General features: G+C 39.4%; 1 protein-coding gene across 1 annotated transcript in view; it reads right to left on the bottom strand.

The window, feature by feature from the left end:
- Positions 1-310: 310 nt before the first annotated feature.
- Positions 311-15,497, bottom strand: part of SLF2 (SMC5-SMC6 complex localization factor 2) — a 49,113-nt gene continuing 33,926 nt past the window's right edge. Inside the window, exons 10-20 of the mRNA XM_056849906.1 lie at positions 13,771-13,846; positions 11,184-11,322; positions 10,657-10,762; positions 9,356-9,532; positions 8,811-8,908; positions 8,631-8,715; positions 7,947-8,072; positions 5,969-6,046; positions 3,098-3,184; positions 1,367-1,435; positions 311-368 (exon numbers count right to left, since the gene is read on the bottom strand). Coding sequence (XP_056705884.1) covers positions 333-368; positions 1,367-1,435; positions 3,098-3,184; positions 5,969-6,046; positions 7,947-8,072; positions 8,631-8,715; positions 8,811-8,908; positions 9,356-9,532; positions 10,657-10,762; positions 11,184-11,322; positions 13,771-13,846 — 1,077 coding nt within the window. The 3' untranslated portion in view covers positions 311-332. The remainder of the gene's footprint in view (positions 369-1,366; positions 1,436-3,097; positions 3,185-5,968; positions 6,047-7,946; positions 8,073-8,630; positions 8,716-8,810; positions 8,909-9,355; positions 9,533-10,656; positions 10,763-11,183; positions 11,323-13,770; positions 13,847-15,497) is intronic.

Here is a 15,497-nt window from a genome sequence, read left to right on the forward strand (position 1 = left end):
ATAGGATTATGGGGAAAGAACATTAGAACACAGATTTTTTTTGGGGGGGGGGGAATTTGCAGCCCAAAACAGACTGCCTTGAGGATTCTTCTTACAAGTAGAAAGGGGCTACCCAGCAAACATAATCTGCACTCTTAAGAAGCATATCCAACTTTTATTTTAAAAATCCTTATTTTTAAGATATTGAAGAAAGAGCAAAGAACCCTATTGGTGGAAAAGAAGTGAAGTTTGGATTACAGGGCTTCTTCTCCCTGTCCTTAGGTTGCACTGTAGTCTTCATTCTCCATTTCCTTGGACATAGCATTCATTTTGTTCTTCCCAATCCATCCATTTTAAGAATCTGGGTCCCAATAATCATGAATCTTCCCCTAATGTTAGATTTCCCAGAAGTAAAAGAATAAAGAAATTCAGAACATTTAGCAAAACAATTGTGACAACACTGTAACAGAGAAGCAGATAACTATACGCTTTAATTGGCAGAGCTATGACTTCAGGGCATACATAAATTTTGAAGGTATTTTGGTTCTAGTTTGTAACTAATAAAAACAAAACAAAAACATTTAAAAGATGGCTTTTCCTTCTAAGGATTAGAGGTAGATTTCATATGTAAAAGCTCTTACACTTCGGGTATCTCAGATTGCTATAGGAGTTCTGACCATAAGCAAATGTTTAAAAAATTAAACAGTCAGAATCCATGAGATTAACCAAATATTTCAACTGATAGTTCTATCAACATCTCAGCACATAACTTTCAAAAGCGCTATTTGGGCTGTGCAAGCATCATTTCACTAAAGTGAGCTTTGAGTGCTAGAAGACATTTGGAGCTGTACCCTTCTCAATCCTTACCAGCTTTAAGGTTTAGATTTAAGAGTTTCATATTTTGAGCCACCCTGCCTGGACTAGTTCAGGGTACAAGAGCAAGTCACAATCTTTTGGACTGCTTGTGTGTTGTATATTACAAGACGCTGCAAGTCATGTTTGTGCAGTTTGCTTTTTTCATAGCCAGTGTGGTGTCGTGGTTAAGGGTGGTGGACTCTGATCTAGAGAACTGGGTTCGATTCCCCACTCCTCCTGGGTGACCCTGGACCAGTCACAGTTCTCTCAGAGCTCTCTCCACTTATTTGCAGAGCCTACTTTTTTGCTAGACCAAGAGTAAGGTACTGAATTCCCCCCAGTTCACTATTACCATCCCCTGCTAACCAACCTATAAATTGGCCAAACCACATAACCACCTCCCAAAAAGTAATTTTTGGCTTGTTCACAACTCACAAATATCCCCCTGTGCCACCACAATTAACTGAAAACTTACAACATACTAATGAGAGTGCACATAGCAACACTGAAAGCTAACTTAACTGCAGAATACCTGAGTAGGCTGAGAACTATGGATCATTTGTTGCCATTTGCTGTATGTTCTTGCAACTAAATCTTTTACCTAGAAAGGAAGCATACAAACGTAAAATGCTGAATAGATGGAACTGTTGGTTTTTTTCTTTTAAAATATTTATTGTTGATTATAATTACATAAATATAGGGAAAAGGAAAAATACACATATATATCCAAACAAAAGGAAAAAAGATAAAGTCATGCAGAACAGAATAATTTACAATGAATTACAAAACAATATCCAGGTTTGTTTGTTTGTTGGAGTGGGGTTTGGAAATTGCTCCTTCAGGTTCTCTGATACATTATTCTTGTCAGTAAAGCAGTACACCAGCTTTTATTAAGCCATTCATTTATAGAAGGGGGTTCTGCCTTTTTTCCCCACTTTCCCGCTATAACCATCTTGGCAGTAGCTCTATAACTGAGGAGTCCACACTGCTTTTAAATCACCCTGGTAGTATTATGGTAGGCTCAAGGGGTACATTGATACCTCACATTTCACTAACAAACTGGACCAGTATTCTAAAATATCTGTATTTTATAGCATGCCCAAAAGATATGAAATTTAATCAGCAAATGATGAACTACAACGCCAACATTTGTCCTGCCACAATTAACGTGAGTGGGCAGTCAGATACCACTGAAAAAGTATATTATAATTTTTTTGTTTAAGTCCAGTCGAACACGGTTCCAGATCCAACCCCATTTGTCCATACTAATAGTTAAGTCCTTCAATTTTAATAGAACTTAAAGGGCTCTTATTAATAATATATTAGTGATACAGCCCCGAGGTATTTGAGCAGTGATCAATAATTCGAAAGGTGGTTTCATTCTTAGCCCATCGTATTTCCTCATCAATATATTTATCAAATGTATGATTCCGGGGGGGGGGGGGGGAAGGAAAGCACAGGGGTTTAGTCCTACTGTACTCTTGATTTTAACTGAAATGTAGTCTGGACTACTGTTTAGCACAGATATGAACTATAAGACAATTCTCTGTGTGTGTGTGTGAGTGAGAGAGAAAGAGAGAGAGCGTGCACTTGTAGTCAAAATAATGTGGTGGAGTATCATGTGACTATTTGTGGAATTAAGAGCTTACTTATGCTCTCTTCCCCCCTCCCCCCCAGTTCTCCCAATTAACATGAAATAAAGTCAAACTAGATGAGACAAAGATCTCAGATCTCCTGGGATCTTGGTACACATGTCAAGAATGTATGATTCCAAACCAGATCAGATCTACGTATATTCTCTAGAATATACACGCAAGAAAATAAGATGTGAATAAGATGGCAGAACAAACTGCATCACTTCAGACTATAGATGGAGGTTTACATTGTGGAATCTCCACCATATTAAAAACATCCCTATAAACAAAAGCCTGTACAACACACAAAGGGAGAGGGTAAAAACCTTTTCCCTGCTGTCCCAATTTTCTCTTTGCATGGAGTTGTTTGTGAAGAACTATTAAAAGGAATTCATCACGTACAGTTTGAAGTGGTGCACTGCATTCCTCAACGCAAGAACATTTCGTGTCAGAAGGCACCCTGCGCTGATGCCAACCAGCATCAGGAAGTCTACTACACTCCAGGAGGCTGGGCGTTTTTCTAATTTACTGCATAGTTATACATGGCAAGGGCTCTGTATAATTTAATATTGTCACCACCTTAAAGCCAGAGAATGTGTTTGCAAATGAAAATAGTACAAGAGACTCACCTTAGTTCTATAAAACAGCCTGGCATCTTCCTTAATATCACATTTCACATGTTTTTCCAGAGTACCACAGAGTTTCAGTAGCCATTTCTAAAAGTACACAATGTTAATTCAATTATTTCAAAGTTATTTTCCCCAAAGACAAACAAAGTGCCAACCAGCACATATTACCACTACACATTTCAGTATGTCCTTCCTTCAGTAGTATGGCTTTATTAGCCATGGCCTTAAGCCTAACCACACTAATTTTAAAAAAAAAATCTCCTTTCCCTTCTAAACCCACCTTAATTAAAAAGTTTTTTAAATTTTTATTTTATGCTGAAGTACTAAAAGGTAAGAGGCCAAGGACTTAGTAATATTCAGATCATTATCCTGCAGAAAGGAAAAAATGATAATTACTTATAAATTCATCCTCTGATAACAGGGTTATCCATCTTTCTCTATATTCAATAAATAAAGGACATTCAAGAACAGTGCATTCCCAAGGAGAGTTACTCCACTGAAATGAATGGGCTTAGATTGGAGTAACTCTCTTTAGGGTTGCACTCACTGATAGCGAGTCAAGGCACTTGTCTTCCGTATTACAAAAGCACCAATGTTCTGAAAAAGGAACTCATGCAAATCGGCCTTTTAATTCAGGCGATAATACAGCATTTAATCTGGCAGCCAAAAAAAAAAAAAATACAGTATCTGGGAATAGTCAAACATTTTAAATATGCCTGAAGGGTTACTGGAGGTTCTAATTCATTATAGGAAAGACAACGCAGCCTTCTTGCTCGCAGGTTCTTGCTTGAAGATTCGTACTTCTAAAATCTAACTGTAACAACTGCTTTTTAACCCATGCCAACACTACTGTATCATTCTCCAAAAATAATAAAAAAGCAGAAGTAAAGCCTAGCTGTCCCAATCTTAGAACAAACCTCTTCCAGTTACTCTGAAAGGAGTCTTCTCATAGTCTAGGGAGGAGCCTAGATCTATAATTAAATCTATACACTAATAGCCGAGTCAGCTAAATCTGAGGATATTTAAAATCCAGAGACTGGAGTTGTGAACAGGCAAGACAGATCTTTCTACAAACCTGAAAAGGGCCCCAGGTTTGCAAAAACAAAAAGTGAAATCTGTCAGTAAAAGACAGAGGGAGGGGTCCTTTCCAGGACTATTTTGCCTTTGAGGAAGGACTCATTGGATGCAGGCCTGGGCTAGGGTTGCCACCTTCAGGTTGGGAAATTCCTGGAGATTTTGTGGTGCAGTCTGAGGAAGGCAGGGTTTGGGGAAAGGAAAAACCTCAGCTGGATGTCTTGCCATGCTCCAAAGCAGCCATTTTCTCCAGAGGGAGAGATCCCTCTGGAGAAAATGATGCCTGGAGTTTCCAGATGACAGATCAGTTGCCCTGGAGAAAATGGCTGCTTTGAAGGTGGGATCTATGGCATTATACCATGCCGAGGTCACTTCCCTCTCCAAACCTTGCCCTCCCAAGGCTCAATCCCCAAATCTCCAGGAATTTCCCAATCTGGAGCTGACAACCCTAAGAGAGAACTGATCTCTGTAGTTGGGAGATCTGTTGCAATTCCAGGAGATCTCCAGGCCCTACCTGGAGGTTGGCAACCCTAGGAGAGAAGGAAGCAGGAAAAGAGGGACGGTATGGAGGCTTCCAGGAAAGGGGAAAATGAAATAGTGGTGGTGGTGAAATGAGATGCCTCCCGCAAATCCTTGCGGGTTCCCACTTGTAGAATCTTAATCCTAAATCTAAAAGCTGCTGATTCTAATGAAGGAATTGCAAATTTTTGCTGAACAGCTATACCCAATACACATTTAAGCAATCTGGTTATTTTCCTCAAGAGTTTTAACAGAAAGGAATCAATGTTCCCTGAAATGCCTTCTACCCAGACTCCAGTACCATAAAGGATCATTTGGTTGATTTTTCCCTAAAACGTCCTAATAGCTGCCAGATAATATTTTCCTCCTACTGTGTGAAAAAAAAGTGATAAAAGGTCTTGTGAGAAATAAATTTAAATTGGGCTTTCCAGGATAAATTCTGGGAGAATAGCAGTCCTAAATATCTAAATCTAGTCATTTGTTCAATATTAGTATTTGCTACTCTCCATTCTTTTTTACTTTAGCCAAGACCCTCTTAAAAAAGCAGCTATTTTTAGATTTTTCTGCATTCATAATTAATCCTTCATTTACACAGTAGGAATCAAAACTGACTAGCATACGCTTCAAACTTACAGGCGTATGGGATAAAGTAGAATTGAAAGATCTTGTTGGTTGAATGGGTGCACGCTAAATGGTGCTGAAACAGCTTTGACAATATTATTAATACACAAAATGAGGAAGTAGGGCGGTAAGATAGAGCTTTGTTGAACACCTTGAAAGGTAATAATTGAGTCTCTGGTCTGGCACTCCAAACATCCAATTTTAACTTCAGTACCTTGATATAATATAATCAGTAGTCATAACAAATGCCTACTAATCGTAGTTTCCTCCAGTTTCTGCCACAGCCTACTTCTAGAAATACTATCAAAGGCTGAATGCAGATCATGAAGGCTACATATAAACGATTATTTACAGAGGTATACTTCTTTATCAAGTGAGATAAAAACAGACAACTGTCAATCCAGAGCATCCTTGACGAACCCTACCTTGTTCCTCCCTCAAGATTTCTGATTCTTCCATCCATTATTTCAAAGGTTTTTTCCCCAAAGACATACGAAGTGCTTCAGTGCAAGTTATCACTATGTATGTTTTACCTTTTTTTACTGAGCACTATTCCATAACATCATAAGCCATGAGTATTTCAGCACATTTCATAGCATGTACTTCACATAAAACAACCCCTTCACATGCATTATATAACTTGAGCCAGCTACTCACCCTTTGATTAGAATTTGCAGCCTCAGAATTGCTAGCTTCCCTGACCAAGTGAAGCAGAACATAGGTCAGGTAGTAGGCCTAGGAAAGGAATAAAAAATATTTAGTTTTAGCACTTACTAGTTTGGATACTAACTGCTTATGAAGGGCTGGTCAACTCTCTCAAAGAACTGAAGCGTATGCGCCCAACAACATTGTCTAAACAAACAATTCAGATTTAAGAGTTCCCAAATCATGCTACCGACACAAGATTTACACATGCTGCCGTAAGCAGTTTTGCTTTCTTTCCTACCCTTTCAATTCACCACAGATCAAGACATACTGCTTCATACATGGCAGGATATAGAAGGGAGATCCGGATCACATATAAGCCACCCTCACTACTTGGGAGTGGTTAATTTAAAAATTCCTGATATTTTTGTTAATGTAGAGATTATTATTTGAAAATATTTCATCAGTAGAATTGTATTCTGCCTGTGTGATACTCTGATTTATGTAACTTATGTATATTGTTTTATGTGAACAATTGATGATGTTTTGTTTATATAATTAAAAGGCTATGTGAATGCACTCACCTTTTTTGCAGCACCCAAACAGCACAAAGAGGACATATTCACATAGGCATTTGCATGCATTCACACTAACGGTGAGAAACAATATGTGACACAAAGAACCATTCCTGCACCCTGCCATGCATGCAGCCTACATACTGGAATTGACTGTGAATCAATTCCCAACCAGCTTCATGGTTTGAAGACTAAATCTTCCAAAATATATTTATGTTAAAAATATTGTCGAAGGCTTTCACGGTCAGAGTTCATTGGTTCTTGTAGGTTATCCGGGCTGTGTAACCGTGGTCTTGGAATTTTCTTTCCTGACGTTTCGCCAGCAACTGTGGCAGGCATCTTCAGAGTAGTAACACTGTCCTTCAGTGTTACTACTCTGAAGATGCCTGCCACAGTTGCTGGCGAAACGTCAGGAAAGAAAATTCCAAGACCACGGTTACACAGCCCGGATAACCTACAAGAACCAATATATTTATGTTAGACGTGACTTCTAGGAGTAAAACAGTAAGCAGCAATAAGGCTTTCCATTACTGTGGCTACCAGAAGAGTGCTTTAATAATCAAACTGTTGCTCTATTGAATCAAAAAGTAACTTAAGTCAGTAGGTTCAATGATAGTGAACTGCACTTGACAAAGACTTGCCCTTTGCACTGTGAGTGGTCAAGAAACAGCCTTACATGGTACAGGACTGCACCATGCCTGTACTGTTCTGCTGCCAGCAGACAAGCCAGGGATCATACCAGACTAAAAATCTAGGCAAAATAAATGAGCTATGATGTTTAGAGTGAAGACATTGCCTGAGAAGAATGAGCGAAGTATTGATCAGCAATGCAATATCTGGATTTCACGTCTGGTACTTGGCAGGCTCTACGTACAACTTAGAATGTGTGTTCAAGCACAGGTTGGTATATGGCAGGAAGAAAGAGCACCAAGCTGGACTTGCTTGGACCCTAAGAAATGTAGCATCTGACAGGTTAAGGCAAGGCCTTCTGATATCCACTAGTCCCCATAAGAGAATTCAAGTAAGATTTGGTCAGAACAATTGGAGGGCTTCCAACTTGGCCCTAGCATTTGACCTCACCTTGCCTTTGCCTGGCTGCCCGTACATCTTATACAACCTTGCAGACATTCTGATCTATGGGCATTTATAATCCAAGTAACTGACATAAGAACAGCCATGCTGGATCAGACCAAGGCCCATCAAGTCCAGCAGTCTGTTCACAGAGTGGCCAACCAGGTGCCTTTAGGAAGCCCACAAACAAGACAATTGCAGCAGCACCAACCTGCCCATGTTCCACAGTACCTAATATATTCGGCATACTCCTCTGATCCTGTACATACCACCTGCCCAGCTCCCAGCCATCCTTAGCTGTGATTACTAAGACCTCACTTTCTGGGAATATTATCAGGCATTACCTGGGGCTCAAATTCAGGGAGAAGAGACTCTTTACTAAGACCATCTTGCTGTGTCTCTGTTTTTGAAATTTTCTTTAACAGATTTGAAGGCTTCATCTCCACCAGATCCTGGCACAGAAGTGCCATCTATTTAATTAAAAAAAGAAGACTATTAGAAAGGCTATGGCTCAGTGATGGATCACATGCCTGGAACACAGAAGATCCCAATTTCACATAGGAGAATCTTCATTCACACTTGAGCATCTGTGTGGCTCAGGGGCTCATTCAAATCCCAAGAATTACATTTAGTTTCAGGTTACATTTGTATGAGAAATCAAGGCAAGCAAATTATTAAGTGACACAGTAAGTACCAGAAGGAGGACAAGACAGGTAGGTAGTGGCAGCAAGCAGAATAAAGTTGTATGGGTAAGTGGCAGCTTGGATGGAATTCAAAAGAGATGGAAGCACACCCAGCAGACACTGAATATTGGGAACCTGGACAGTGGGAATATACGTCTCAAGGATAGGGATTTCAAGGGGACTAGCAGCAGCATGTGCAAAAGGAGCCAAACCAGTGCAGACCTCCCTCCAAGGTGATGGTTCTCCAGTGTAAACTTATTAATAGATATGAGTGAAAAAAGCTTATCATTTGGTTTAACAGAAGTCTAGAAAGTTAATGTTTTGATTAAGTGATTTATACAGTACCTGTTGGTCCTGGCTACTGGGTATAGTCACATGGTTTTTAAGAAGCTTTGAGATTACTACCAAACTAAGGTGTCGTCTTGCTTGTCTAAAAAATAAAATTTAAGCAATGATCTTAATGCTTTCTATATATATACATTTGAAGTAATGTGCATACAGAACTGTACTATAGTAAAAACGTACCTTCCACGTGATGTCCAATTGGGAACAAACTGAACCAACCACAAGAGGTCATGATGGTGGCTGGACAGGTAACTTATCGCCAGACACAACTTGGGCATCTTTTTAGAAAGGAAAAAAGTTCAGAGTAAACTGACAGCAATTTCTAAAATCAATTTCAGCATGTATACAAATGAGAATGGGATACGTGTTAAGAATCAGCAGTTTTTCCTCTTTAAAGACTTACAAACATATGAAAAAAGCCCTGTAACATGTTAAGGCATGGAACTGTAAGCATGTTTGTGATCATGTTCATGCTTACAGCAGAACTAAAAGACAAAAATTGGTGGACCACAGCTGCAGATTAAATACATCCTCCCTGTATGAAACAGCCAATATTTCCAATCAGTGCACCCAACATAAGCATTCATTAGCAAATAAAATGAGCCAAAGCAGTAATCCCACAAAACATTTAAGATGTAGAATTGTTTTAAAATCTTCCATGTAGTTCTTATAAAATTAAACTCAATTATATACAGACCACACAAAACAAGAATTAATAAAGTTACCTCCGTATCCCACTTTCTGATATTTTCCAGCAGTTTCATAATAAGGTTCTCCAAGTCCACTAGTGGATATTGTTTTAGCTCTTTTTCTAAACTCAGTTTAAACAAAAGCAACAGCAACAGAAGTATTTCCTGGTCGGTGTAATGTTCTGGGCATATACCCACACACAGTTGTAGAAACTTAAAAAAGAGAGATAAATCCTTAGAAAAAGTCAGCAATCGTAAACAGTAGCTTAAATTCAGTTGCATACAGCAAGTGTAAACACGATTCCTTCACTGCAGACAACCTGCACTCAAACAATAGAACTATCTCATTATACTGCGGTCAGCTTCAGCTTATTGCCGATAAGGTATATCTGATGTCTCATTAAACAACACTTTTAAAAAACTTTAGTCAGAAAAAAGATCTGCACTATTTTCCATCTTGCAGCTCATTCTCTCTTTAGGCCACTGGTTCCCAACTAGGGGTCCAAGGACCCCCAGGGGTCCGCGAGAACTAAATTAAGGTCCGTGAAACAAAGTTATAAACCCATAATAAATTAATATTTCCGATTAAAAGTTTTCTATTATAAAAATATATATTCAAATATTATTCTAATGTTTAATTAACAGTTATGATTAAAGTTTATTTTCAAATTCTCGGAATTTTTATTTTGGACCTTGGGGTCCCTGCACCGAACAAAAAAGTCCTAGTGGTCCCTGGTCAAAAAAAGGTTGGGAACCACTGCTTTAGGCCAATCTGTCTATTTATACATCTATTTATACAGATGTCAGCTAAAGGTACATTCTGCAAGGGAATACCCTGGGAATAATTCAAAATTGAACACTTGGGGCGAAAACGCATGGGAGGTTTTGCCTTGGATTTGCCGCTCTCTAAATGCACATTTTCCCCAGCCAAATTCTCAAAACTGAAAAATAAGCCCCCATGCAGAGTTTTGAGAATTCAGATGGGGAAAATGTGCATCTAGAGAGTGGTAAATCCAAGGCAAAACCTTCCATGCGTTTTCGCCCATAAGCTTCATCAATTTTAATGGTAGAATTAAACATGTGGTTAAATATTTCATACTGTGGACTATGCCCACTATTTTTAAGTATCTGATATCAAGATGTTGCTAATAACTTTCTATACATAAGTTTTGCTATGTATTTCAGCAACTGCCTTAGAATAGTTTAGCAAGCCAGATGAAGAAAAAAACAAGCTCAAAAAGACATTTTAATTATCAACTGCAACTACCACATAAAGTAGAAGTGTTTTTACACACAGAAATGACTTTTCAAAATGGGACCAATGGAAGCATTGTTACCTTAGCCATGTTGCAAAGACGACTTTGAACCAGGAGAAAAAAAGAAGCCAGGTTTTCTGCAAAGTTTCCAGTTGCTTGCTTCCTCACAGTCTTGTACAATTCAGACCTAATGAAAAAGGACTATTTTATAGTGATCATAACTGTTTTTAACATATCATTATTCAACTATAGCAGGACTAAAGTCTTCTCCAAGATGACTCCATTGATTTACATTTGTACAATATTATGGATCTTAGCACTTAGACTATAACATGCCTTTACAGGTATACAGTGCGATTCTAAGGACAGTTACTCCAGTCTAAGCCCATAATGTAGCAGCCACGAAGCAGCACTAAACCTCATAAACACAAACTCAGTAGAAAGTCAAAGAAAAGATTCGATGGGTAGCAATCTTTTCATTTAAACTAGAAAGTTGTTACAGCAATCTTGTTTTATTTCGAGAGGTCAATGATTTCTTAAAGTTTATAACAAATCCAGGAAACGCACAAACTGAAACATCATCAGCTACTATTTTCTTAAACACTTACATAATATTCTCCTCAGTAAAGGTAGGCTGAAAACGCAGCACAGGAAACAGTGTGTTAAAGGGAGCACCCATATTGATTAACACCATTGCTATATCGCATAGCGATGGAATCCATGGCCTTGGTTGGTCAGAAACCAATGCTGCAGAGGAAAAAAAAATCAGAGTTCTTCTCAGACCAGGTTTTAGACTGTGACCACACACCTTCAATGTAATATAAAGGTTGTTTATGCAGGGGTACTTTCACTCACGTTCGCCCTTGGTCTGACTTGGTTGTTCCTTGGAGTTTATGCATGAGTTTTCCATCCATTAGAGATGACCTTGCGCCCAGCTCTTGCAAATCCCAAGTCTTCCTGTTGCAGTTAAAACCCGATTCTTTGATGTCTCCTGAGATCAGGCTGGGCGAAATCTCTGTGCATAAGCCAAAGCATGGGACACGGAAGCTTGGGGGGGGGGGGAATGACATTTTTCTCCCAGTAAGCACCACAGCCAATTACAAAGCAGCATTTAAAGGGGCTGGAACTCAAATGCTTCCTGCTTTCTCAGAGTTCTTTCTGAGCAGAAAGGATTTTAAAATGATGATTAGGTTCCCCCCACATTCCTTTCAGAGAGCTCCATTTTTATTTTGCTTTTTAATACGGCTTCCTGTGGGGGAAGGGCTGGATGTTTCTCTCACTGTAAGCACTACAGCCAATTACAAAACATCATTTCAAAAGGTGGGGACTCAAATGTTTCTTGATTTGAGCTTGGTGGCTGCTGGTGCATAACAATTTTTGGATTTGCAACAGAAAAGTGTGGGTCCAGTGAGCAACAAACCCTAAGTAAAACTCCCATGCATAAACAACCCTTGCCTGCTTTGAGCAGTTTGTCAGCATAGTAGAGGAGACTCAACAGAACTACAACAAAATGAACATGAGTACAGTACATGTTTCAAATCACAGCAATTATGGTTTGAAGACACAGTGCATAACATTTCCTGCCAATCTTATAAATCTACTTTATGGGAAGGAAAGACGCTAGCCCTGTTCACATTACAGTGAACATATATACATTCTGCATTCATTTGTGTACGTGTTTGTAAGAAAGAGACAACATGCATTCAGTTTACAAATGAAACTGGGATAAATGTGGGGTTTAAATCTGTAGCTCTACATGTGCTAAATGTAACATAAGAATTACTCAATGCACATACAATGAAAAATTATGTACACACTGTACATGGATGGTATGTGTGTTCACCATAACATACAAAAACAAGCAGGTTACTGTGAAGGAACTCGTGGCGAGGAGGAAATCCCACTCCCACTGATCCTCACTTCTGCTTTCTGCCCCCTTACATTTTTCACCTGCCCCCACCTCCTCCTGCCTTTGCCCTCTAACTCTGTTGCCACTGCATGATTTGCTGTTGCACCAGCTCCTCCCTTGCTGCCTCTAGAACACTCCCCTTGTTCCTTCAGCTGCTGCCTGGTCCTTCTGTCTCAGTGCCTCACTCTCCCATGCCACTTCTTTCTACCCTAACTCGCCTGCCCAGCAGCACACCTCCTTCACCCTCCCCACCATTGCCTCCTCCTCCTTTCCCAATGCCTTGGTCATCCTTTCCCAATGCTTGGCAGGATGGATGCTTGCGCAGTGTTCTTTTACACTGCCTGAGCAAGCACAGGACTTCTCCATTTTGGGGCTTTTTGTCAGCCCCCAGTTTTGTACGTTTGGGATTTTTCTACAAATTTCCCCCTAAATTTGTAGAACGATCTCATGAAACTGCCAGATACTGAATCAGACTGTGGGTCCATCAGTCACTATTGTCTACTCAGACTGGCAGTGGCTCTCCAGCTCCAATGGCACAGCGCGGATTCAAACCTGGGTCTTTCAGATCCCAGGCTGAAACTCTAACCACTACACCATACTGGTTTTCATGGGGTGGCTGCTGCTGAATAGTAGCAAGCAGCTGGGACTGAGTGAGTCAGGCAAGTCGGGTTGTTTCAAGTTGCTTAGTGGTTGCTGCCAGACCTGGTCCTGATGAGTCCTCCCTCTAAGGCCAAAAAAGCCTTGAAAAGGGCCTTGATTTCTCTCTTCCTTTTCCTGACAGAAACAAAGCTAGAAGTCTGGCAACACTGTTGTGGTTGCCTAGCAACCCCTATGAAACCACTAATGCATTCTTTTCTTAAAGCTATAGGCACTGCCTCTATTATTTTGGGTGTTTTAACTGCCTTAAGATTTTTCTGCAACCCCAGGGCTTTTTTCAAGTTTATAGAAACATTTGTATTGTTCATTCTTGGCTCCAGTCTCTAGATTTAAGTATCTACATATTTGGCCATGCTGAAAATTAGATGTATCGATCAAATATGAGTATTTCTTAACTATTTATTGCCACTTCTTGTTACCTAACCCTCTACCTTCACTGTAGCATAATAGAAAGTGTTTGTACAAGGCGATAAAGAGAAGAAATCTGGTCACTCACATTGACCAAAATCCAATTAACCTCAAAACATTACTTTCAAAACAACTAAGTGCAGAGTGGGAAAAGAGAAGTTTTCCAATTTGCAATTTTGAAACATAGGATTATTAACTACATTTTAGTTTAGAATACTCACCATTTTTAATTGTTAATGCCATCAACATATCCAAAATCTTATTTGAAACAAATCTGTCTGAATGGACTGACATCATCTATTGGACAGAAAGGACAACAAACACAATTAGAGCTTGTGCTTCTCCTGAATAAAGGTTATACCAGAGTGTTACCTAAAGAACCAACCACAGATCTTTGAAACAGATCAACAAAATTTTGACTACCATAGTTTTAAGTAACAAGAATGAGCAATGCTCTTTTAATTCAGGTCTAAGAGCAGTCTTAATTATCATCAGAGCAAAGATAATGCAGTGCTTTTAATAAAGGACTATCAGACTACAGGATATCCTTTTATATATCCAACGACAAAAATACCACATTACACAATAAGAAAAATACAGAAGGACTTCTGCCAGATATGCAGATATCAGAAGGTTTCATGAATACTCCAGGCCAACAGAATAGTATGCATGGTAAAATTCCCCAGCTGGTCCCACTCTCCCCTGGCTTTGGGCTCCCTTCACTTTCCTCTCAATACTGCCTCCCCAACTTCTAGACTCTGCAAATAAGTTTTAAAGGAAATGGGTGTGCCACAGTATTTGATTGTTTTGATGCACAACTTGTACTCTGGACAAGAAGCTATTGTTAGGACAGAAGATGGAGAAACAGAAGATGGAGAAACAGAATGGTTTCCAATTAGACAACATGTTAGACAAAGATACATTTTATCTCCCTATCTCTTAAATCTATATGCATAACCTAACATAAGGAAATATGGATTGCATTTAGATTACGGTGGAGTGAAAATCGGGGGGAAGAACATTTACAATTTGAGATATGCTGATTATACCACATTACTGGCAGAAAATAGCAGACTTAAAATGACTACTGGTGAAAGTTAAAAAAGAAAGTGCCAAAGCAAGACTACAGCTGAACATCAAGAAGACAAAAGTAATGACTACTGGGGAATTACTCAACTTTAAGGTGGACAATGAGGAAACTGAAATTGTTCAAGACTTTCTATTCCTTGGCTCCATTATCAACCAAAAATGAGTATGCAACCAAGAAATCAGAAGGCGACTGAGAATGGAAAGGGCAGCCATGAGGGAGTTAGAAAAGATTCTTAAGTGTAAGGATGTGTCACTAGCAACCAAGATCAAGTTAACTCATGCCATAGTATTCCCTATTACTAGGTATGGGTGTGAAAGTCGGACAATGAAGAAAGCTGACAGAAAGTAGACTTTTGAAATGTGGTGTCGTCTCCTTCTGGCTCCTTCCAGAATTCCACCTGAGATATTTGTGCCTGTGCAAACAGACTAAAAGATCTATTACCCTGGGACCTGGAGGTGTACTTATGAAGACCACATGCATGCAGTCCCTTTGCTTCCCAGTGACATCAGGGAGAGAAGAGGACTGCCCAACTGAGATGCAAATTAGCACAGATTTTTGCCTAAGAGTATAGCTGAACACAGTATTTAACATATTCTCCTGGCCCCTGCTCATCACAGGTGGGATCCTACATAGTGAACTGAAGAATCAACATTTGATATGCTAAACGTCTTCTGCCCAAACTGCAACATAATGATAATGGTCAATTCCTGGAAAACCACAGTGGAAAGATTAAACTGACAGAGTGTTGGCTAAAAATTGAGAGGGACTACCCACTTCTTGGATTTGGCAGGAGACTGAGCACCAAAAAACAGAAAGAGACAATATGGAGCATTAAGCTTAAAAAATGACACAAAGTGG

Source organism: Euleptes europaea, chromosome 5 (assembly GCF_029931775.1).
Source record: "Euleptes europaea isolate rEulEur1 chromosome 5, rEulEur1.hap1, whole genome shotgun sequence".
Lineage (NCBI taxonomy): Eukaryota > Metazoa > Chordata > Lepidosauria > Squamata > Sphaerodactylidae > Euleptes > Euleptes europaea.